The following is a 24,204-nucleotide window of genomic DNA, read 5'->3' as shown; positions in this document are numbered from 1 at the left end:
TTCTTGTGCTATATTCACATTTTTTAATTGCTGTCAGAAAAATAAAATTTTATCATATGAATTTCCTATTGTGATGTCGAGGAAAAAAGGCAACCATGCCTGAAAACTTGTGTTTTACAATCTTTCTTAATTCTCAAATTTAAATTAATTATAATGTAAGTCTTGAGTGGAAAAATATCTTTACACACTTGTTGCAGTGGAGAAATTATGTACCATAACAGTGTATCTTCTGATGCAGGTAGAACATTTATTTTGAACTAAGTGATTGTGTATTTTTAGATTGATAAGCATTTGATACACATCTGGTCAGATTATTGAAGCCTAAAACCAAAATACAAGTATGTGTCTAGTATTTTTGATAAAAGGGCAAGCTAGACTTAAAATAGTTGTTTCAAAATTGTCATAAAAGTTCGATCAAGGACTAGTAGTGCAGCAAGCATAAAACTAGTTAATCACTTAGTTTTCTTCTTAAATAGATATAGGAAGATGTGGTGTGAGTGCGTGAGACAACTCTCCATCCAAATAACAATTTATAAAAGTAAACCATTATAGGTCAATGTACGGCCTTCAAAATAGAGCCTTGGCTCACACCGAACAAGAAGCTATAAAGGGCCCCAAAATTACTAGTGTAAAACTATTCAAACAAGAAAACCAACAGTTTAATCTATATAAAAAAACGAGAAACGAGAAACACATATAAATTACATAAACAAACGACAACTACTGTATTAAAGCATGATTTACCTCGATGATTTCTCTTCGTTTTCTGATTCTTCAACAAATGTTTGTCTTCTTCCTTTTAATGGACTTCGTTTTATTATTTCTTTTGGTCTACAATCAGGACAAAACCAATCTCCGGTCGGAATAATCTAAAACAAAAATTTTCAATTTATTATTCTGTCCATAAATGGAAATGTACTGTAGATTGATATTGGAAAGAAATAATGATCCAGTTTCAGATTCATGTTTTATCATGGGAGATAACTCAAGAAAACCACAAGTATTATATAACAAATAAGACAACTTAAAATAATATAGCTTTTTGAATCGTAGATTGAAATTTGAAAGTAATAAGAGTCCACAGTTTTAGATTCATGTTTTAATATGGGAGATAACTCAAGAAAGACCAATGTATTATATATCAAAACAATATAGCTTTTGCTTTAATGAAACAATGATTTCTTGGTAAGGGGCATAGCTTTTTTAAATAATAGTAAAAAGACACAATGTTATGTTCCAAATTAACTTCTGTGTTTTTAAAGTAATTAGTATTGTCTTTTTTTCTTAAATGAAAAATCTACCAGCAAAGGAAATAATAAATCATCTTATAGTAGAGAAATCGTAGAACCAAAGGCAATATTTCATTGAGAAATTGATCTCTGCAAATATTTTCTATGTTTTCTGTCTCATATACCTTCATCCCCATACTCCTGCCCTGCTGTAATAATTTCAAATTCCACTAACCTTAAAAACAATATGTATCTATAACCTACCTTAAGTGGTGGCTTCAGACAATAAATATGGTGACCTCGATCACATAGATCACACAATAACATTTGATCAGCATTTCCTTTTCTCCTACACACTCGACACCTGGCATTGAGTGCTGACTTAGACCAGGCAATACTTTTCTCCAATGTTCCAAGATATAGGAAGATTTGTGACAGACTTGTACAGTGTAATAAAGATTCCTGCCACCTTTCTAATGTTGTCTTCTGTGGCACTTTTTCTTCCTCTGCTATTAATAGAAACATAAAATAAATTATTGTACAGTCTCCATATTTAGTCATAATTTTCACACATTCTACCTATGATTTCAGTTTAAACATATGTCAGAAGGTACCATAATACAAAATGTACCAGATGCTCCGCAGGGCGTAGCTTTATACGACCGCAGAGGTTGAACCCTGAACGGTTGGGGCAAGTATGGACACAACATTCAAGCTGGATTCCGCTCTAAATTTGGATTGTGATTAAATAGTTGACACAGCATAGGTTTCTGACACAGAATGAATGTATTCAAATGAACTTAAAATTGTTTTTTTGTTTTCTCTTAGAGCAATTCACTATGCTGTTGAATATTAATCCTCTCAAAAAAATGTTTGAAGAAATTTTCTTTTTATTTATGAAATTTCAAATGAGAAAAATTGAACCCAATTTTTTAATCACATCCCCCTCTCCCTTATTCCAAAACTAATTTCAATTAAAATATTCTAATGGAGTTTGCAACAATTACTACTCATTTAAATACATCATAAAATATTAAGATGTAAAAAAACTGCTTGTTATCACTGAATGGTAAAGATTATTTAAATTTATCAGTTGGTAGTAAAAAGTAAATATACATTGTATATTGTATATAACAAAGATTTAAGTTGATTCTGGACAAAGAAAGATAACTCCAATTAAAAAAAATTCTTGCAGATATTTCTTGCTTACTATACTGGACAAAGAAAGATAACTCTTAATTTAAAAAAAAATTGCTATTTCACAATATTGTGAAATTAGATATTTCTTGCCATTGCACAATACTGTGCAATTGAAAAGACTTGCTATTGCACAATACTTAATATAATAATTTTAGATCCTGATTTGGACAAACTTGAAAACTGGACCCATAATCAAAAATCTAAGTACATGTTTAGATTCAGCATATCAAAGAGGCCCAAGAATTTAATTTTTGTTAAAATCAAACTTAGTTTAATTTTGGACCCTTTGCACTTTAATTTAGACCAATTTTAAAACTGGACCAAAAATGAAGAATTTACATACACAGTTAGATTTGGCATATCAAAGAACCCCAATTATTCAATTTTTGATGAAATCAAACAATGTTTAATTTTGGACCTCGATTTGGGCCAACTTGAAAACTGGGCCAATAATCAAAAATCTAAGTACATTTTTAGATTCAGCATATCAAAGAACCCCAAGGTTTCAATTTTTGTTAAAATCAAACTAAGTTTAATTTTGGACCCTTTGGACCTTAATGTAGACCAATTTGAAAACGGGACCAAAAATTAAGAATCTACATACACAGTTAGATTCGGCATATTAAAGAACCCCAATTATTCAATTTTGATGAAATCAAACAAAGTTTAATTTTGGACCCTTTGGGCCCCTTTTTCCTTAACTGTTGGGACCAAAACTCCCAAAATCAATATCAACCTTTCTTTTATAGTCATAAACCTTGTGTTTAAATTTCATAGATTTCTATTTACTTATACTAACGCTATGGTGCGAAAACCAAGAAAAATGCTTATTTGGGTCCCTTTTTGGCCCCTAATTCCTAAACTGTTGGGACCGAAACTCCCAAAATCAATACCAACCTTCCTTTTGTGGTCATAAACATTGTGTTTAAATTTCATTGATTTCTATTTACTTTAACTAAAGTTATTGTGTGAAAACCAAGAATAATGCTTATTTGGGCCCTTTTTTGGCCCCTAATTCCTAAACTGTTGAAACCAAAACTCCAAAAAATCAATCCCAACCTTTCTTTTGTGGTCATAAACCTTGTGTCAAAATTTCATAGATTTCTATTAACTAAAACTAAAGTTATAGTGCGAAAACCAAGAAAATGCTTATTTGGGCCCTTTTTGGCCCCTAATTCCTAAAATGTTGGGACCAAAACTCCCAAAATCAATACCAGCCTTCCTTTTATGGTCATAAACCTTGTGTTAAAATTTCATAGATTTCTATTCACTTTTACTAAAGTTAGAGTGCGAAAACTAAAAGTATTCGGACGACGACGACGACGCCAACGTGATAGCAATATACGACGAAATTTTTTTCAAAATTTGCGGTCGTATAAAAAAATATATTGACACAAATAAGTCAAAATATGAAATCCAGTTAATTCCAGAAAACTTTCATGCATGCATGATAAAAGAATTTCTCAAAAACCATGAGGATAGATAAAAATTATGAAACTGTAACTTGAATACAGGTGTTAATTACCAAAATCAAAAATATTCGACTGCTTATTCCTAAGCTACCTACTCTGAAACATTTCAGAGGACACCTGAAAAACTATGAAGATCTAGCAATACATCCTCTAATGACATAATCAGGACCAATACTATTGAATCAGGATACATTCACATTCAATGACAAACCAATAGATTTATAACAAAACATGTCAGACATGAAATGAAATGATGACAACCACAAAATAACATGCTCCTGATTTGAGACAGACACATAACGTGTCAGGAGTTCAAACAGCAATGTTAGCGCTCAAACATAAATCATGTCCACCTTGCCATGAAAATTAGGGTATCAATCACATATATTTTGTTACTCAACTTCAAATAAAATATGAAAACAACTTCTTACCATCACTGTCCTCTTCTTCTTTTTTCTTCAACTGTTCTTCTTTCTCAAGTTTTTCTTTCTTCAGTTCTGCAATTGTTTTTTTCTGTTTTTCATCTACTTCACCTGTACAAAAAAATAATTTGTAAATCAAATACTTATTGATAATTATTTAATAGAAAAAGAATCCACAAATCGAATATACAATGTAAACATCAACTGTCTTTTTTCAAGTACAATATACCAGGATATTTCTGCACCAAATACATAGCAGTTTCAAGTTGTTTTGTTGTTTTATATGAAAAAATTTGAGTAAAAAGTCCAATAACTCTGGAACAACAAAATTGGTAATCATCAAAAAGTAAGAAAACACTCAATTCAATAGGCAAAGCAAAAAAGTCTAACATTCTCATATTTCATATGGTGATTAAACAAGTGGTTGATATTTAACAATAATGTTAACTGCTGAAAAACTGGTACCATGTTAAAAAATATTTTTTCTCATGTTTTGGAAGCTATCAGTGACAGTGCAGGGTCAAATCTTTTAGTTTTCCGTGTTGTGTATTGTTCACATTGTTGTGTATTGTTCACAAAACTATTATTTGCCGTCAAAAACCATTATAACATCTACCAAGGCTACTAATGAAACGGCAAGGGTTTACCATTTCAGACCATCTTAGGTTGACTATATTTTTTTTATTGGCTTTGTGTTAATTTTTTGCGTAGTATTTTATAGACTGTTGTTCATTTTTCATTTTTTTATTTTTTTAACCAGTGTATTTTTCAAATTATGGTTTGTGCTTGCCCAAAATGTCTTTCCCTGATTTTTTCCCCCAAGACACTTACCTAAGGGTGTTACTAAGAATTTTGATTCTATGCCATGTTGTATTTGCAGTAAAGCCTTTGATAAATCTTTAACTATTGACTCTGCTGCATCTCCTGAACTTACAGATGACGCATCATCACAGTCACCACTGAAAAAAATACAATTAATCAATAGAAATAAATCTGACATTTATCATTTAGACATTCAGGCAATGAATCTTTCCAAAGTTAATCATGGAGAAGAGAGGCCTGAGACACCATTATCCAAATTGACCATCACATGATTATTTTTTTTTCACATGATTTTACAATGTTTTAGGTTTTAACACATCTTACGGTCAGACACGACACTGAAGTGAAATACAATCCTGACATATTTCAAATAGAATACAGTTTTCATGCATTTCTACCTTTTCATTAAGAGATGGCACTTGTTTGCAGGAGAAGAAAAGTTCTTTTCTACTTAAATTATACAGTGCACCTTCATTTTGTGAGATAGGATCATGTTATTCTATTGTGTAAATTTTATTGACCTATTAGACTAGCATGTTGAAAATGGAGAAGAGGGAGGGTGTCTGCTGTTACATGTATGCACACATTTTTGTATTGACACTTACTTTTCTTCAGTTTTCTTAATTTCAAACTTGGCATACAAGGGATCATCAGATTGAGGATCAAAACTTCCTTTTTCAAGAGCATCTCTCCATGCAAGTCTATCTTTAATCTATAAAAAAAAACAAAAAGTATTTTCTTTTTCTTTCAATTTTATGTGACAAGATTTAAGTGAGAGAACAAAATTTCGTTTTTCACCATAATTTTCTTCTTTCTAAAGTCACCAAATGGCAAAAGATGCTGCAATCATATTTTTGTATGACAAATTTGTCATTTGATTGTAGAAAATTAAAAAGATTACGTAAATTTGAGGGTTCTCGTTGATCCTATGAATTCAATAATTAAATTTGTGGTTGTATAAAAATTGTATAATACAAAACAAATGGTTGACAACATTTTTTAAATACCTGAATACATGTACTAGCCATAGCTGTGGTTTGATCATGTCATAAGACTGACATCATAAAAGTGACATTTGTTTATTGTGTCGTCTGCTTTTGAAAATAAACATCAGTCAGTTACACTTTTTGAAAGAATTTTTATTTTTCCTTGTGCTTCTTCTAATAAGGGCTGTATGTTCAATAATTTGATAAAAGGTTGTATTTCTTTAGACTTTAGAGTCATATAGAATTCAGAAAAAAATATTTCATGGTCATATATAATATAAGCTTTTCAATCAAATAATGTATCATCAACAATTCTAAATACTCATAACAGAGCACAGTTCTGTAGAAAAGGTTATTATAAATTTTAGTACACATCTTTCAGCACCCAACTTCCAAATGACAGTTCCTCAATTAGTTGACCTAGTGACATTACTTTTGGTTAATGACAGCAATGCAAAAAAAATATGGAAAAAAGCTTTATTTTCTTCTATGTTAGACTAACTTTAACCAGATGCTCCGCAGGGCGTAGCTTTATACGACCGCAGAGGTTGAACCCTGAACGGTTGGGGCAAGTATGGACACAACATTCAAGCTGGATTCGGCTCTAAATTTGAATTGTGATTAAATAGTTGACACAGCATAGGTTTCTGACACAGAATGAATGTATTCAAATGAACTTAAAATTTTTGTTTTCTCTTAGAGCAATTCACTATGCTGTTGAATATTAATCCTCTCAAAAAAATGTTTGAAGAAATTTTCTTTTTATTTATGAAATTTCAAATGAGAAAAATTTAACCCAATTTTTTATTCACATCCCCCTTTCCCTTATTCCAAAACTAATTTCAATTAAAATATTCTAATGGAGTTTGCAACAATTACTAATCATTTAAATACATGATGTAAAAAAACTGCTTGTTATCACTGAATGGTAAAGATTATTTAAATTTATCAGTTGGTAGTAAAAAGTGAATATACATTGTATATTGTATATAACAAAGATTTAAGTTGATTCTGGACAAAGAAAGATAACTCCAATTAAAAAAAATTCTTGCAGATATTTCTTGCTTACTATTCTGGACAAAGAAAGATAACTCTTAATAAAAAAAAAATTTGCTATTTCACAATATTGTGAAATTAGATATTTCTTGCCATTGCACAATACTGTGCAATTGAAAAGACTTGCTATTGCACAATACTTAATATAATAATTTTAGATCCTGATTTGGACCAACTTGAAAACTGGGCCCATAATCAAAAATCTAAGTACATGTTTAGATTCAGCATATCAAAGAGGCCCAAGAATTTAATTTTTGTTAAAATCAAACTTAGTTTAATTTTGGACCCTTTGCACTTTAATTTAGACCAATTTTAAAACTGGACCAAAAATTAAGAATCTACATACACAGTTAGATTTGGCATATCAAAGAACCCCAATTATTCAATTTTTGATGAAATCAAACAATGTTTAATTTTGGACCCCGATTTGGGCCAACTTGAAAACTGGACCAATAATCAAAAATCTGAGTACATTTTTAGATTCAGCATATCAAAGAACCCCAAGGTTTCAATTTTTGTTAAAACCAAACTAAGTTTAATTTTGGACCCTTTGGACCTTAATGTAGACCAATTTGAAAACGGGACCAAAAATTAAGAATCTACATACACAGTTAGATTCGGCATATTAAAGAACCCCAATTATTCAATTTTGATGAAATCAAACAAAGTTTAATTTTGGACCCTTTTGGCCCCTTTTTCCTTAACTGTTGGGACCAAAACTTCCAAAATCAATACTAACCTTCCTTTTATAGTCATAAACCTTGTGTTTAAATTTCATAGATTTCTATTTACTTATACTAACGCTATGGTGCGAAAACCAAGAAAAATGCTTATTTGGGTCCCTTTTTGGCCCCTAATTCCTAAACTGTTGGGACCGAAACTCCCAAAATCAATACCAACCTTCCTTTTGTGGTCATAAACATTGTGTTTAAATTTCATTGATTTCTATTTACTTTAACTAAAGTTATTGTGCGAAAACCAAGAATAATGCTTATTTGGGCCCTTTTTTGGCCCCTTATTCCTAAACTGTTGAAAATAAAACTCCCAAAATCAATCCCAACCTTTATTTTGTGGTTATAAACCTTGTGTCAAAATTTCATAGATTTCTATTAACTTAAACTAAAGTTATAGTGCGAAAACCAAGAAAATGCTTATTTGAGCCCTTTTTGGCCCCTAATTCCTAAAATGTTGGGACCAAAACTCCCAAAATCAATACCAGCCTTCCTTTTATGGTCATAAACCTTGTGTTAAAATTTCATAGATTTCTATTCACTTTTACTAAAGTTAGAGTGCGAAAACTAAAAGTATTCGGACGACGACGACGACGACGCCGACGCCAACGTGATAGCAATATACGACGAAAATTTTTTCAAAATTTGCGGTCGTATAAAAATGGTGTATTGAACAGAAATTTCTTTTTACAGACAATGATCTAAAGCTATAACAATACCTTCATAGTTCCCAAAGCTCCAACATAAATTCTCTCCTCCAGATCCAATAAAAGTTCCCGCAGATTAATTTCTAACACTTCCTGAGCTGAGTCGGACTTTATGAGACCTTTTGCTGTCTTTTTTACAGTAGACTTTGGCTTTTTTGACACATTATTATCCTCATTAACAAATTCAGAATCATCAGTGTCTTTAAATATCGCGTCTACTGGACACTTATCAATACTGTCTTCAATACGAGATCTGTTTTCTAATAATGATGCTCTAAGAGCAGATTCTCTATATCCACGACAATTTAGAGAATTCAGTAAATGTTCAAATTCCTCCTCAGTTGAAATAAAAGCCCATTGATTTTTCTGCCTACTGACTATTTGTCGTATCACTTCATTTTCTGGTAAGACGGGATGAGATTTTTCTTCATTATCTTTGTCAACTTCCATTTTCACAACACTGCTTGAATTTCGTGAGTTTTCCTCGTCACTTATACAAACAACATCGCCATTCTTTGTCACAGCAATCTGCTCATTTTTTGGTCCATTAATACTTGTATTATTGATACTTTTATTAGGAGTATTTATAGAATCATTTTCTTTATCGCTACCATTTTCATCTTTCGGTTTTTCTGTGTTACCCGTTAAGAATTTAATGTCTGATGGTTGTAGCTGTTTCGTATCTACGTGTAATTCATCATCTTCTACAAAAAGTCCTGGTATAGAATTGAAAACCCAATACCTCCTATACATTCTGTCTCTTCCTACAGGAACAATAGAACAATTTTGTTGTAATTTTGAAAGATCGTCAAGCACTTTCTTCTCTTTCAAGGCAAACTCTGCCTTTTTATTTGCTTCTTCCTCTTCTTCTTGATTCCTTATTTCTTCTTTTTCTTCTGGTGTTGCTTCCACTTCATCACTTTTGTATTGCCAATCAATAGGAGGCAATTTTGAAACATCCTCACTGAAATTAAAAATTAAATGAAAATTCTACAAAAAATACATTATCTTTACACTTATGAATACTGTCTGTTTTTAATAATGTTGCTCTCTCAGCAGATTCTCTGTATCCATGGCAATTCAGAGAATTCAGTAAATGTTAAAATTATTCTAATTGAGGTATAGATTTGTCATTTCAGTAACTGCTAGTAATCATTTCAATTTTGTAAATTTATGTTGATTATTGTCATTTGCTTAGTTTCTTCTGTTATGTATCTTAAAATCAGACACTGACTTTTTAAATTAAGTTTCATAATGCTGTGGCAATATCCTGATCAATTGTTGGTTGTATATCATTCAGTTGTTAATATTTTATGCATGTTTAGAACAATATCTGAAGTTATCTTTCAGAATGGCATAGAATTTCAAATTCTCATATTGTTGGTGGTTGGGAGATTATCCTCACATAATGAAACTTAAGATAGGCAATTTAAGCTCTCATGTAAGATATACTCACCCTGCCTCCTTCCTTATATTTCTTTTCTCCTGTTCTTTCAAACAGTTTTGTCTCCACTCTTCTCTCTTGTCCCTTTCTTTAGCCCTTTCTTCCATTTTTTTCTTGTACCTATCATTTAAATAGAATCAAATCATGAAATAAAAGCATAAAAGGAAATGTTAGACAATCAATTTAATACTCTTCACCATGTTCTAGACTTCCCAAAATACAAACCTACTGGATTAAAACCTGATTTCAAATTTGACTGTCATAGGATTGTTTTACTAAAACATGTTTTTTCTAGGGAAAGTTCTATCCCTATGGGGTGACACTCTTTAGAGAAAATTTTATAATTTCACAATGCAAAACAAATATTATCCCCCAAACAAAAGTTGATACATGTATTTCAAAGTTCTAGAGTTTTTAATTTGCAGTTTTTGTATTAACATAAGAATACAAACTTCTTCTTGGATATAAAATTTTTGTAGCATTGACTTTTAATTTTTTAAATTAAGGCCTAAACTAGAAAAATAATTTTCTTAAATTTTGTTGTTCAAATGAGAATGTTGTTTTAACAATATTTACTTTGCCCCTGCCTCTTCTCGTTCCCTTCGTTGTTCTGCCCATTGCATCTGTTTTAAATCATATCTCAACAGTCTTAATCTTTCACTACCGTCTTCTATAGTATCCCTGGAGGCTGCATAGGTCATAAATTGTTGTATCAAAACAGTAATTATCTTAAGACGATCAGCTGAAAAAGTAAAAATAAGAAAGATATAATTCAATGTGTCAAAATATTTCTATACAGTTTAACATTTTATTATCAAGAATTAAACAAACTTGATACATTTTTTTTTTCACATAAAAGTTTCAAAAACCACAGACATATCTTCATTTTTCTTTATCTTTAAACCTTTTTGTTTGAAGAAGACATCAGCCATATGAAACTTAAATTTTGAATATTACAAGTAACACTTTACACATTTGCTTGTATTAGTGTCCCTGTAGTATTGTTTTTTCTGCTATCATAAACTAAGCTAGTTTATTAGCACTGCTTACACATACATTTTTTGGAAAAATATACTGAACATTTTCTTCCTTTAATTTCTTTTCCCTTTAAACACTAAACCACTATTATTATTTCCTGTTAAATTTTATTAAATTTACTATATCTCAGCTTTACATTTCATGTTTTAAAAATAAAAATTCTAAGATAGAGGATAGCAAGCCACAATTTTATGTCCAATTAAAGACTGTTAAATCAACATGTATTTTTAACTAACCTGGTGGAAGATCAAAAATTGATTGTGATGAAAGATTTTTCAACAATGCTGTTTCTCGTCTACGAAACTCTAGCCCTGGATCATCTAAGGAAGTGTAACCACCACGTTCTTGGAAACGGTATTTGACATTTTTGTCGCTGACTTTAGCTCCAGATGACAACAAATGAAGACGAACAATCTCAGATAAAGTGAACGAGTCGAGTGGGAGTTTCTTTAAAAGTAACCCTGGAAAAACATTTAAACTATTAACAATTTGACACAGTCTTGGCAGTTATTGCTTTCAAAAATTACAATGTACGTTCACAACTTTCTTGAAATATTTTCATCTGCTCAAAAATAAGATTAGAAATGCAAAATCAAAAAATTCACAGATTTCTGGATTATTTTTTTTCTTCAATTAATGACTTGTTTTAGAACACTTGTGCAAAGATATTCTTCTCACAATTAATTCTCATACTTGAATTTTTCTACATAAATAAATTCTCAAATATGAACTTCCCTGAAGAGCAACTACTAGTTATCAAAAAGCCCAAATTTAACTGTTTGAGCTAGATGGAATTCCTGAAATTGACTCAGTGCTCACAGTACAATATGCGCATGAAAAACCATATCGAACTTTGAATCGTCTATTCCTGAGAATAAGAATAATGCTTAATCTTTTTTAAGACTGCATGGCCAGGCTGTAAGCATTGAGTCATCCAAATTTAAATTTTAAAAGATGACAAAAATGTAAGATTCTCTATTAATCTAAATGGCCATACCATGATTAAACATTGGAGTTAATGAACACACTGTAGCAAGTTCCATCAACTGGTCTGTATCTTGTACATCTGTCTCATTACCTAGAACTAAAATATAGAAAGGATGTGTTAATAGTAGTAACAGATACTCTATTTTTTGACTGATCTATGCACATCAAACTTTTGTACTAAATTAAGTACTCCTTAACCTTACCTTAACCTTGTCTCCACATGGCATTATTAAGAGAAAGGTCAAAATCCCTGCAATGAGCTTCAGATATTTGTTTTTACCCTTCAAATGTCTTTATTAATTTTTTTTAAATCTGCTGTTTGTGTATTTCTATCTATAATTGGAATTTTTATACTACAGTGAAACCTGTCCAAACCGAACACCTACGGGACTTTGCGTTTTGTTCGGTTTTCACAGGTGTTCGGATTGTAGAGGTAAACGGAAGTCGACACCAAAATAGTTTGGGCATTTACTGACAAGAGATAATAGGTGACACAACAGACGACAGTTTATTTTTGTGTTGATTTAGATGTAAATGTGAAAATAAAAGAAGATGAAGAGAGCCGTTTTGGAACATGTTTGTTTATAAATCAAACGCCACTCCGTCAATCACGCTCGTCGTTGGGAGATGTCCAACGTAGAGCGATTTTGCTTTTTATAAGAATTTCTCATCCGTTAATTCAACGACCAATTCAGATTCACAGTCACTGTCAAATGACGATTCCGTAGATGAATCGGGAACGTCATTGTACACACGAGTTCTCAGACTAAACTGGTCACCTGCTGATTGATACTTCGGCATACGATAACAGTGAAATAACAGCTGGGGTCCAGTTTATTCTCGGACTTTATCGTTAATTAATAGCTAACGGAAGTCTTCGGGAGCATTCGAATCAAATATATAGGGCCTCTAAAGGGAATCAAGCAATCAGAATCCATTGACCTTGTTGTGTTGCACGACTTCTTAATCCAGTGAAAGGCTTTAAAACTATTATTTAATTAAACAGTTTAGCTACAAAATGGCAATTACGATTTTGTGGCCATAATTATTTGAGTAAGGTGCATTTAATTGATCTGTGGGAAAGTTCCTTTCCTGTCATTATCGGCGATGGGGGTAGCTGACCAGTTTAAACGTTTCTTTACAAAATAAATCACTTTATACATGACACAGACATGCTAATTAGTTTGTAATAACAACTCACAAGTTCATTTAACCTCAAATTCCCTCGGGGATACTCTGCCATCTTGTGTTTGTTTAATTAAATCATGCAAATCATTAATAATATTTGATTGTTTTGATTGGTATTGATCGATTTTGACAGGTAATTTTTAATTACAAATTTACTAACGAGCCTTCAAAAAGCGTTCAGAATTCGGTGTTGACAGGGTTTGTTTTTTTCAGGTTAGATTAACGTTAAATGATAGGGAAATTTTGTGGGACTTTGAAAGTTGTTCGGTTTAAACTGAAATTCGGTTTTATCAGGGTTCGGTTTACCCAGGTTTCACTGTATTAATACAATAATGAATATTCCTAGAATTTTTTTAGGAGGTTGGACAACACTTCTTTTATATCCCATTTTTTATTATTTATTTCTTCAAGAATTGTTTTTGTCTACAAAATAATTACCAAAATGAAAATAAAGAATGTATTCAAATGTAAATATATAGTAAATTCAGAAAATTTTCTATTTATAAAGGGACATAACTTGAGAATGGTGAAAGTGACACTACAACATTCGAAATTAATCCTAGTTAAGAGATATTAAGCATTATGTGAGAGTATAACTACATTTGGTTGAGGCAATCTGAAGACAGAGCACAAAAACAGCAATTTTTCTATTTACAAAGGGAAAAAAATAATTTAGAACTGTGAGAGTGAGGCAACCCAAAGTGAATAAATTTGTGGTAAGATTTATCTTTTAAATTGAACCACCAAATGTTTAATCATCTTCTATTCCTGGCTTTTTAATTCACTATTAAAATTGAGAATGGAATTTGGGAATGTGTTGGTTGAGGTTTAAGTTAAAGTACAGAGACCAACATATATAGGAATGGGCAAGGATAACACTTTTTAAAATGCACCCTCGCTAGCAACAGGTGCATATACCTCCAGTAACAGCTTCGTCTTGTTTTGACAATTCCTCCTCTTCAGCCTCTTCTTGTTCTTGAAGACTGAATATAGCTGTCATCATCATTAGTAGTACATCTGTCAATATTCCATTGTGGTCAGTCTCTAACAAAGCTTCTTCTAAAACATCTGTAAAATACATTTACATAGCATTCATTATCTATAGTATATTAATTACAAATTGTTTAAAATTTATGAACAAACTGAAAGGCATAGATTTTTATGTTAAGATATTTCAACTTGTCATCCTTGTTAAAATGAGAATGGAACTGACTGTTTTCTTTTCAATAAATTTGTAAGCCTTAAATTTTTAGAGGATTTTTTTTTCAATTCAGGGTTGATATTTGAAGTATATGTAGTATTTGCTACCACGATAATGTATCATTGTGATTTTTTTCCTCATTTGAGAAATAACAGTACTGTATTGAAAGAGTTGCCTTTCTATTACAATATTCCATAAATGTTAAAATTCAAACATTCTAAATATCTTGGATTTTGATTGCTCAACAAACTTGCCAATGTCTCCAACCTTCAACTTTGAAATCGGCACCAGGTTGAAATAGGTTTTTTACTGATCAAACCTTCCTCCACCTTTTGTTTTTATTATTTTCAGTCAAATAATAACAGGTTCTTCTAGTCTCTAAATATTCTCTCATGCTTTCCAAACCAATAAAAGGTATGTTGTCAATTTAATTTCAAAACTATTAAAATGGAAAATCTTATTATTAATTAATGTGCACTATAACTATTAACATACCAAAAGTAAAACCCCTGGGGAAATAAGCTCTTAGATCAAACAATGACTTGAAGATATTTACAAATTCCAGTACCAAAACACAGTCGCCAAACAACTCTTGTGGAATTTTTGTCTTGATTGGCGTGGGTTCTGGCAACACCTGAAAAATAATGTCAATGAAAAGTACACACGACTTAATGAATTTAACAGTTCCAATTTTAACAAACATCATAAATTGCATTTGGTGTTTTTGATAAAAAAAAAAAAAAAAAAAAGCCTTGAAAGTTTATTGCACAATTCAAGATCAAAATTTTGTATTCTCAACTAAAAGTCCCTTTAATATCAAATGACAAAATTGATAGCTCAAACACATCAAATGAATGAAAAAACAATAGATGTTTTTTAATCTAATTGTGGAAAATATCACAACCACTTGCTACTTCTCTTTTTGTATATTTGACATTAAAATTATAATCCTACAAGAAATGAAGACCGTTTTTTACTTCTAATCCTGAGGTTTACATTTAAGGCAGATGTTTTTTTTGAATTGTAAATTTCAGATATCCAAAACTTGGAATAACAATTGCAAATGCTTTCAATGTAAATTATCTACATCTGTTTTTTATCCTTAAGTAGGGAAGACAAAATATCACACTGATTTTCCAATTTGATCATCAAACTGAACCATTTTATCACCAATTTTTTGGAAAAAATTAGAGTTATCTTTCTTGACACAAAATTATCATTTTTTTTATACAATCAGCCCTGGAGTCATACATGTACAGATCATATATAAATACAATATGACAAGATGCCAATGTCAGATAAAACAGAATGAACAAAAGAAATCAGATTTTAAGTTAATTATATAGATTTTTGAGTATAGCCATGTTTTAATGAAATCAAAACTATTTCTTTCTACTATTTTTAAGATCAATTTAAGAAGACTAATTTTTAAATAATATCTGACATTTCAAAGATGTACCAATAATTACAATTTCCCCCCTGTCCTATAAAAAATTACCTTAAGATCATCACACTCCATATCATCTCTGTGTCTACTCCATTCTTTCAACTGTTCAGCCTGTATTCTTTTTTCTTCTCGTCTTTTTTCTACTTCCTTTAAGTAAACATAGCAAAACAATCTTACAAAACTTTGCATGTTATAATGAAAATTGCAAATGAACACAAGGGCACAATATTCTTTATCATATATTTTAATAATGTATGTTACAAAATTTCTTGCATTCTGTTATTTTTAACTTCAAATAATTTTAAATTTTTAACTTTTTCCTTTGAAAATCTAAACTTGTTTTTTGTATTAATAAAGATGGCAAGTGAACTTAAATAGTCATTTCTACTCTTTTTTTTCTCTCACTTTAATCAATTATGTATTTGGTTAATAGTATAATCGTAAGAAATTATTCATTTAATTTCATGTTCTTAACTATTCAGCAATTCCTTCTGGTTGAACAATTTTTGGAGCTCAATTTAAAGACCTTAAAAAATCTTTATCAATATTTTGCAAAGTTAAACTGGAAATCAGAATGTTACCTTAGCTTTTTCTTCCTTTCTTCTTAGTTTTTCTTCTTCCCATTTCCTCCTCAGCTCTTCTTTCTGTAATAATTTCTCCTGTTTCTGTTGTTCTTTAAAAGCAGCTTTTTCTTCAGGTGTCAAATCTTCCTCTGCTGGTTGAGGTTTAGCCTTTTCTATAAATAGAATTGAGAATGGAAATGAGGAATGTGTCAAAGAGACAACAACCAGACTGTAGAAAAAAAACAACAGCAGAAGGTTTTTTCAAAAATTAGTAAAATTTCGTAAAATTTACTATCAAAATAATTTTTTTTCACTGGGATCAAAAATAGCTCAGATTTGGTATCTGAAATTGTTTGGTTAATGGGAAGTAGATAAATACAGAATGTGAAAATGCTCATATGAGCTTATTTCATAAAATTTCTTACATGGCCATAATGTGTAACCATATATATTAAAGAATTAGGTGAACCCACAATGCAATAATGATTAATTTAAAAATGCACAGTAAGGTATCCTTACATGAAGCATGATATCAAATTTCCTAAGCACTGATTTGTAGGTCATGAAGACACCTGCATTTGTTTGCACGTGTCCTAAGTCAGGAACTTGTTGTTCAGCAGTTGTTTGTTTGTTGATGTGGTTCGTTAAACTAAAGTTATACTGCGAAAAACCAAGATAATGCTTATTTGGGCCCTTTTTGGCCCCTAATTCCTAAACTATTGGGACCAAAACTCCCAAAATCAATCCCAACCTTCCTTTTGTGGTCATAAACCTTGTGTAAAAGTTTCATAGATTTCTATTCCATTTAACTAAAGTTAGAGTGCAAAAACTAAAAGTATATGGATGACGACGATGCCAACGTGATACCAATATACGACCAAAATTCAATTTTTGCAGTTGTATAAAAACCATTTCATATACCTTTCTCTTTCTCTTCTGCCTTTTCCTTATCTTTTTTGTCCTTTTTCTTTTTAGATGATGAAGTCGTCTCTGTAGTGTCCATGCTCTTCTTTTTCTTAGAAGGTTTTTTCTTGGATTCGGTTACTTCATACACAGGCATAACGCCAGCATAGAAGTCAACAAACTGCATGGTATCCACACCTCTCTTTTTAAGCACACTAACCTTTAAGGATAATGCTTTATGATTATTAATGGTTTCAATAACTGTAAACTCAGTAAGATTGCAGAAACGGCCCATTTAGCAAATCCTCCATTTATAAAGGGATATAACTCTAGAAAAGTGAAAGTGATACCATACAAATCTGTATTTGATCTGAATTTGTCTATTATCTTTTGTTCCCTTTTGGTCACATACATGTAGCCTGTTCACTAGTTTTGGTGCTAAAACATCCTTAGCTTTTGTATGTTCCTGATGAAGGATAATCCAGATAGGCCCTTTGGATTTTCAAAGTGTGATATTCTTTCTTTTTTTTTCATACCTTTCCTACATTATGTAGGCCTTTCCATTTACTACTAGCAGATTTCTGAATTTTTGAATTTCAAAAATAATAAATATAATACAGTTTTCATTAGTTTCATAGACTAAAGTTTGACAGAAAGACAAAGAAGTGAATTTAAAATTGCCATTTCTGATAAATTTTATATCCACATCAACATGTTGAAATGGGGATTCTTTTGACAAAGCTCAACATTATATGCTCTGCCCACATAAAGCAATTTTTTTTAATTTCACTTTTTTAAACTATATATACTACTGCTAATGTCAGAGTTGATTGATCTGCGTTTTTTTTTTAACTTACAAATGAGAGCTCCCTAGTCAAATATTTGCATCATACCTTTATCTTCCATAAGCCATCCTCAATATCCGAGTTGTTCTTTAGGAAAAGTTTACTTTTGTCTCTTGTGTATAAACCCTTTCTTCGACTGTTAAAAGAAAAATGATTCTTAAATTTGTTTAATATTATGGCTAAGTACAATATAATATTTGAATATTTTCAGCATTTATATTAGACATTTTCATCAATTATCACTTATAAATTTTTAATTCTGACAGTAATAAACCTCAAAAAAATTCTTGAGAACAAAGTTTTATTATCACAAAATATAAAACAAATGAAGTTACCTGACTTGTTTGCTTGGTACTGTTATGGTAATATTTGACTTTCCTGTCTCTTGAACAACATATCTATATTCATCAGATTTTGGAACTGTGACATTTTTATTTTTTGCGCTGAAATTATTTAAATTAAAAATTATAACCTGACATTTTCCTAACAGCAGTTAAAGATACCTTGTTATGTGCAATATGTATTTGAACCTTACTGAAATATCTTCTGAATAAGTGGCATTTGTAGCAATTTATGGCTTTCCCACAATATTTTTTTTACATTGTTAACTTATCTTTAATATCAAATTCTAATTCAGTATTTTCTGAATATCAATTGCAAATTGGACAGTTACTGCAATGTGTCTTTACAGAATGAAAAGATTCCTTTTGTAATGTAGATATGTAAACTTCTACTATATGTAAATGAAATGACAAGTTACCTAAGAAACTCATGTCTAGCAAGAAACAGTTAAACTATCTTTACATCCTACAAGAGGTACCCCTCAGCCCCCCCCCCCCCCCCTTTCCCCCTCTAGTTCACAACCATAATATAATGTAAATGTATAATTAAGCTGACAAAATTGTTATAATACCTGGTCGCTTCCTCCTCATCTGAATCTATAACAATACATCCTTCTTCTTGTTCCTTCACTGGAGGTACCACTCGTAAAACTTTACAAGATTTCCTGAAATCAAAGAAAAAACATTTATGTGCTGTCCACCATTTAAAACATTGTACACTCAATATTTCTAACAAGTGACTGTGCTTGCTATATTATTCAATTGAAATATTGTTGCTTCCTTAAGAAAAAACAATTAATAAGTTCTCTTTTTTTTTACTTCAAAATTTCACAAAGAAAAAAATTCTTCACAATAGTTACTTTTAATCCTTGTTGTACAAGTTCCTTTCTGACACCACTTCACATGTGTATAAAGTCGGTTTATAAAGTTCAGAGTCTGAACTTTTTACTAACATTAAGTCATAGAAATTCATAAGAACATAAAAAAGCAATACTTGGAAAATACACGATTCAGATGATGATCAATTTTGAAAAGTATAAGAAAAGTTTCTTCTCTAGAAGGTCAAAGTTCAATGTAACTTAACCTATAAACAAAGGTCAGGAATCTTTTACTTACTTTTCTCCACCAACGACAACATCCACAATTTCACCGATAAAATATCGATCTTTTGCAAACATGAAAACATCATCATTCATATCAGCCAATCTACTGCGTTTGGTTTTCTGTGCTAAGAACAGAAGTGGTTTCTGCAGGGCTGCTGGGAAAGAGGCAATGTGCTTAAGGGCTTTCTCTTCTGATTCCAATGCTTCTTGAAATGTCAGACTAGCTTTCCCAGTGATGGAACATGACCATACCAAGCTATTGCACAAGATAATTCTTTCAAAGAATTCCCTGCAACAAAAATTAATTAAAGTCAGTAATTTATTTTTTTCCAAATTATTGTATTTACAAGAAATATCTATTGATAAACCTATTAACTAATGAGACAGCAAGCACACAGCTAATGTTTCCCAATTATAAATATTTGAAGAAAATAAATCTTTGACAGGTGTGAAAAATTGTCCTAATTTTAGTCCCTACCAATGACCAAAGCTATTTCGTGGACATTTTGGCACAAACTGTTCAAATCACATATGCATTACTGTTTCCTTTTATTGATGAAAATGTTTCTGGCCTATATAAAGAGAAGATTTTTACAGAAAAGCAATTTTACAAGCATGGGCTGCTGGGCCTTTGTTTAAGTGTGAAGACTGTCAAAGAACAGCAAGTCTTCAAAAAAGAAATAATTTCTGAACATATCTTATAAATGCAAATTTTATGAGGTCATTTCATCAATTGCAAGTTCAAATCTAATCTTACATACTGTGGGACCATTTGAGTGTGTTGACAAAATTGGTGCAGTAAATATTATGTAATCCTTTAATCATAACACAATCTATTTGTAAGATAAAAGTTGTACGAAAACACATGCCATTGCATGCCTTAATATTTCAAAATGATTTTTATTTTGTTAACTGTCGGAAATTTGAATGTTTGTAAAAATAGCTAAGTCCTTGATAGTTTAAGGTCAATGAAAATCATTTTGACAAAAACAATTAACTTTTGAATGGAAGTTAATTAATATAATTTCTTTCGTTTGAACGAAGTGAATAAGAGTGAAATAATTTTCTCTTGTTTGTTCATGATGTATGTAGGTGTCGTACTTATCGCACGGTCATTTTCCCCGCCAAAACGGGGGTTTTGGTCATTCAGCACGACAGCGCCGAACCGTCAACACACATTTATTTATCTAAAGTTTAATTCTTAAGTAAGTTGGTAAATTTTAATTTATAAGTCCCCCCTTTTATCGTAATTATATGATTGATAGGACTGGAGTGTAGTTTTTATGCTTGGAAAATTAGAAATTATATTGTTGAAATGTTGTATTGTGTATACAAGTTATATGAATTGTTTCATATCTTTAATAAACTGAGCAGCGGCGTTGTCGTGTGGCTTTGCACTTTATTTATGAGTTTATTGTTTTCTTCATACTGTTTAGCAGTATGTCATTTACATTTTCATCAATACGAAGAATTTGTGGTATATGGTATATGAGATCAATACGAAGTATTTGTGGTATATGGTATATGAGACCAATACGAAGTATTTGTGGTATATGGTATATGAGACGGCATTGAGTAGTAATTCTGTTTTTTGAATACAGAATGAAGTTTGTTACAAGAGAACTGTGACATTTTTCATTATCATAATTACCACTTCAACAAACGACTAATAAAACTACCTTATTTTTGACCAAATACAGTATATTAATAGGCGCATGCAAATATGTCCTGTATTTTAAATATATCAGAGAAAGAAACTGAAAGATATATGTGTTTTATAGAAGGAATCTTGATTAACTCTATCAAATAATTATATATGTAGTTCTTAATAATATTATAAAGTAATTGTAACTGTATTGATTACAAATGTACCTTTCAACCCTGAACTTCTAGTTTATGGTGCGTACATGTACTTGTACATCATTAAAGTCTTATGAACAGAAGGTAGACCAAGCAAGCTGTTTAGTAAATTTTCTGTTAACAAGGTTTTGACTGGGATCTTTGACCTAACTTTTGAAGAAATGATTTTTTTACATTTTTGGTAACTTTAGAAATCATCAAGTCAAATTGACCTCTGACCCAAAAAGTTATCGGGGTGATTAGGCGATGCATGCATACATGTACAGTTTGAACAAAGTTAAACTCTGAACAATATTGTAATTGTCGTGACATGATCCTTAATCTAAGCCCGACAATTTAATCTGCAACCTTCAGAAGCAATGGATGGGATTATCCTTTCCAACATTAATTATCATTTATAATCAATACTTGACCAAGTGGTAACCTTGGTCAATAAGACATAAATCATAATAAATTTACAGAAGTATAATCATTATGGGATGTGCATATCAGATTTGTAATTGAATGAAATAAAATTTTAATATTTTAATAAAAAAAAAAAAACCTTATAATTTGTAAAAGGTTTAGCTGAATCCAGTGTCTCTCCTTTGATTGCTGCTGTCAGTTTGAAAGGGTATTGTTGATTTCCAAAATCTAAGTTCATATATATTCATCTATTAGAAAAGTTTAAGTAGTCACTGATGAATTCTGGCTTACCGGGTTATCTCTGAAATTTACCACTAACAAATTATCTTTCTGTGTTAAATATCAAGATGAAAGAGTTTACATGCTATTCCATTTGTTGAAAAATGTTTTTAAACTGGAATTTGAAATAGAGGGAAATTTATTTTTCACTAAACTTGAAAAAATTGGAAGTCAGAGTAGTCTCCTTTTCAACATAAACTAACTGTTTTATGTATAAAAACACTTGATTACAGGGCCGTAGCGTAATGGAGGCAAATGAGGCAAATGCCTCACTTTTGAAACAACGACCAAACTTTAGAAGTGTCATTTTTTTTAATTATGTATTTTACATTATCAATATGCGAGTTTCGAGTTATCTACCGACACGCTTCATACAGTGTGTCCAATCTGCAGCAACGATTGCAGCTTTTACCATAGCAGTGACGGTAAAAAAATATGTTTTCCGAATACAAATAAAAATAAAAATTTGTCGTTACAAAACTGGTTGAAGACCTGATTCTTTAAAGAGAAAAAGGTAACTCATGAGTTTAAGGTGGTATGGGAGTCTAAAATAAAAATGATAGAATTTGTTCATACTTTGTCAAAATGTAGTATCTATTGATACATGATCATAAATATTATAAAAATGATAGGTCACCGTGCATTTTCTCAAGCTACAGGTTGTGGCAAAATGACAAATTTTGTATGGATTATACAGGAAAAAACACCATTTTGTGAATAAAAACTAAACAAAATGATAGAATTGTGAAATAAATTAGGAAAAGATTGCTTTCAGACAATGGTTTGAGAATATCAAAAGAAAAGATAGGGTCACCGTACGTTTTTTCCGGCTAAAAGACAAAATAGGAAAATTTCATGTAGAGTCCTTCAGAAAATGCACTGTTATAGAGTTACCTCCCCTTAAAATGCCAATTTGAAAAATATTCAAAAACAACCAAAATTAATGTACACTTGTAAAAATATTAATATTTCTAAGTTATATCTTTATAAATTGGTTCTTTTAAATGAAAATTCACATTAAATTCTGCATTCCTGCATCAAATTTTGATAACTTGATAGAAAATATGGACCTTAGATTCTCTGTTTTTTACAATCCAAGATGGCGAAAGACACCCATACCACCTTAAACACCCCTTGTGAGTATGTTGGCTTATTACTTTCCTTGGTTTGTGTTTGAATCGATAACGCTAGAGTTATACCAATGATCCACTATCAACTCACTGAGCAACAAATGCTTAAAAAAAGACTAAACTAGAGGCTCTAAAGAGCCTGTGTCGCTCACCTTGGTCTATTTGAATATTAAACAAAGGAAGCAGATGGATTCATGACAAAATTGTGTTTTGGTGATGGTGATGTGTTTGTACATCTTACTTTACTAAACAGTCTTGCTGCTTACAATTATCTCTATCTAAAATGAACTTGGCCCAGTAGTTTCAGTGAAAATGTTAATAAAAATTTACAAATTTTATGAAAATTGTTAAAAATGACTATAAAGGACAATAACTCCTTAGGGGGTCAATTGACCATTTTAGTCATTTGACTTATTTGTAAATCTTACTTTGATGAACATTATTGCTGTTTACAGTTCATCTCTATCTATAACAATATTCAAGATAATAACCAAAATAAGAAAAATTTCCTTAAAATTACAGATTCAGGGACAGCAACCCAACAACAGGTTGTGTGATTCATCTGAAAATTTCAGGGCAGATAGCTGTTGACCTAATAAACATTTTCACTCCTTGTCAGATTTGCTCTAAATGCTTTGGTTTTTGAGTTATAAGCCAAAAACTGCATTTTACCCCTATGTTCTATTTTTAGCTGTGGTGGCCATCTTGATTTGATGGCCGGGTCACCGGACACATTTTAAAAACTAGATACCCCAAAGATGATTGTGGCCAAGTTTAGATTAATTTGGCCCAGTAGTTTCAGAGGAGAAGATTTTTGTAAATGATAACCAAGATTTACGAAAAAT

At 31.0% G+C, this 24,204-nt stretch overlaps 1 protein-coding gene across 2 annotated transcripts in view; it reads right to left on the bottom strand.

The window, feature by feature from the left end:
- LOC134711032 (bromodomain adjacent to zinc finger domain protein 1A-like) overlaps positions 1-24,204 on the bottom strand; it is a 33,409-nt gene that overhangs the window by 5,729 nt on the left and 3,476 nt on the right. Inside the window, exons 2-20 of one of the 2 annotated variants that reach the window (XM_063571461.1) lie at positions 19,699-19,974; positions 19,155-19,247; positions 18,577-18,684; positions 18,290-18,377; positions 17,415-17,616; positions 16,512-16,666; positions 15,982-16,077; positions 14,979-15,117; positions 14,201-14,350; positions 12,105-12,191; positions 11,344-11,568; positions 10,646-10,811; positions 10,082-10,189; positions 8,638-9,589; positions 5,751-5,857; positions 5,155-5,282; positions 4,333-4,434; positions 1,494-1,735; positions 745-869 (exon numbers count right to left, since the gene is read on the bottom strand). In XM_063571461.1, the coding sequence (XP_063427531.1) occupies positions 745-869; positions 1,494-1,735; positions 4,333-4,434; positions 5,155-5,282; positions 5,751-5,857; positions 8,638-9,589; positions 10,082-10,189; positions 10,646-10,811; positions 11,344-11,568; positions 12,105-12,191; positions 14,201-14,350; positions 14,979-15,117; positions 15,982-16,077; positions 16,512-16,666; positions 17,415-17,616; positions 18,290-18,377; positions 18,577-18,684; positions 19,155-19,247; positions 19,699-19,974 (3,549 nt within the window). Of the gene's footprint in view, positions 1-744; positions 870-1,493; positions 1,739-4,332; positions 4,435-5,154; positions 5,283-5,750; positions 5,858-8,637; positions 9,590-10,081; positions 10,190-10,645; positions 10,812-11,343; positions 11,569-12,104; positions 12,192-14,200; positions 14,351-14,978; positions 15,118-15,981; positions 16,078-16,511; positions 16,667-17,414; positions 17,617-18,289; positions 18,378-18,576; positions 18,685-19,154; positions 19,248-19,698; positions 19,975-24,204 lie in introns of both variants that reach the window. The other variant, XM_063571460.1, reaches the window with a different exon arrangement.

Source organism: Mytilus trossulus, chromosome 3, assembly GCF_036588685.1.
Source record: "Mytilus trossulus isolate FHL-02 chromosome 3, PNRI_Mtr1.1.1.hap1, whole genome shotgun sequence".
In the NCBI taxonomy this organism is placed as follows: Eukaryota; Metazoa; Mollusca; class Bivalvia; order Mytilida; family Mytilidae; genus Mytilus; species Mytilus trossulus.
Note: the sequence above shows the minus strand (reverse complement) of the source record. Positions and strands in the feature narration are given on the sequence as shown.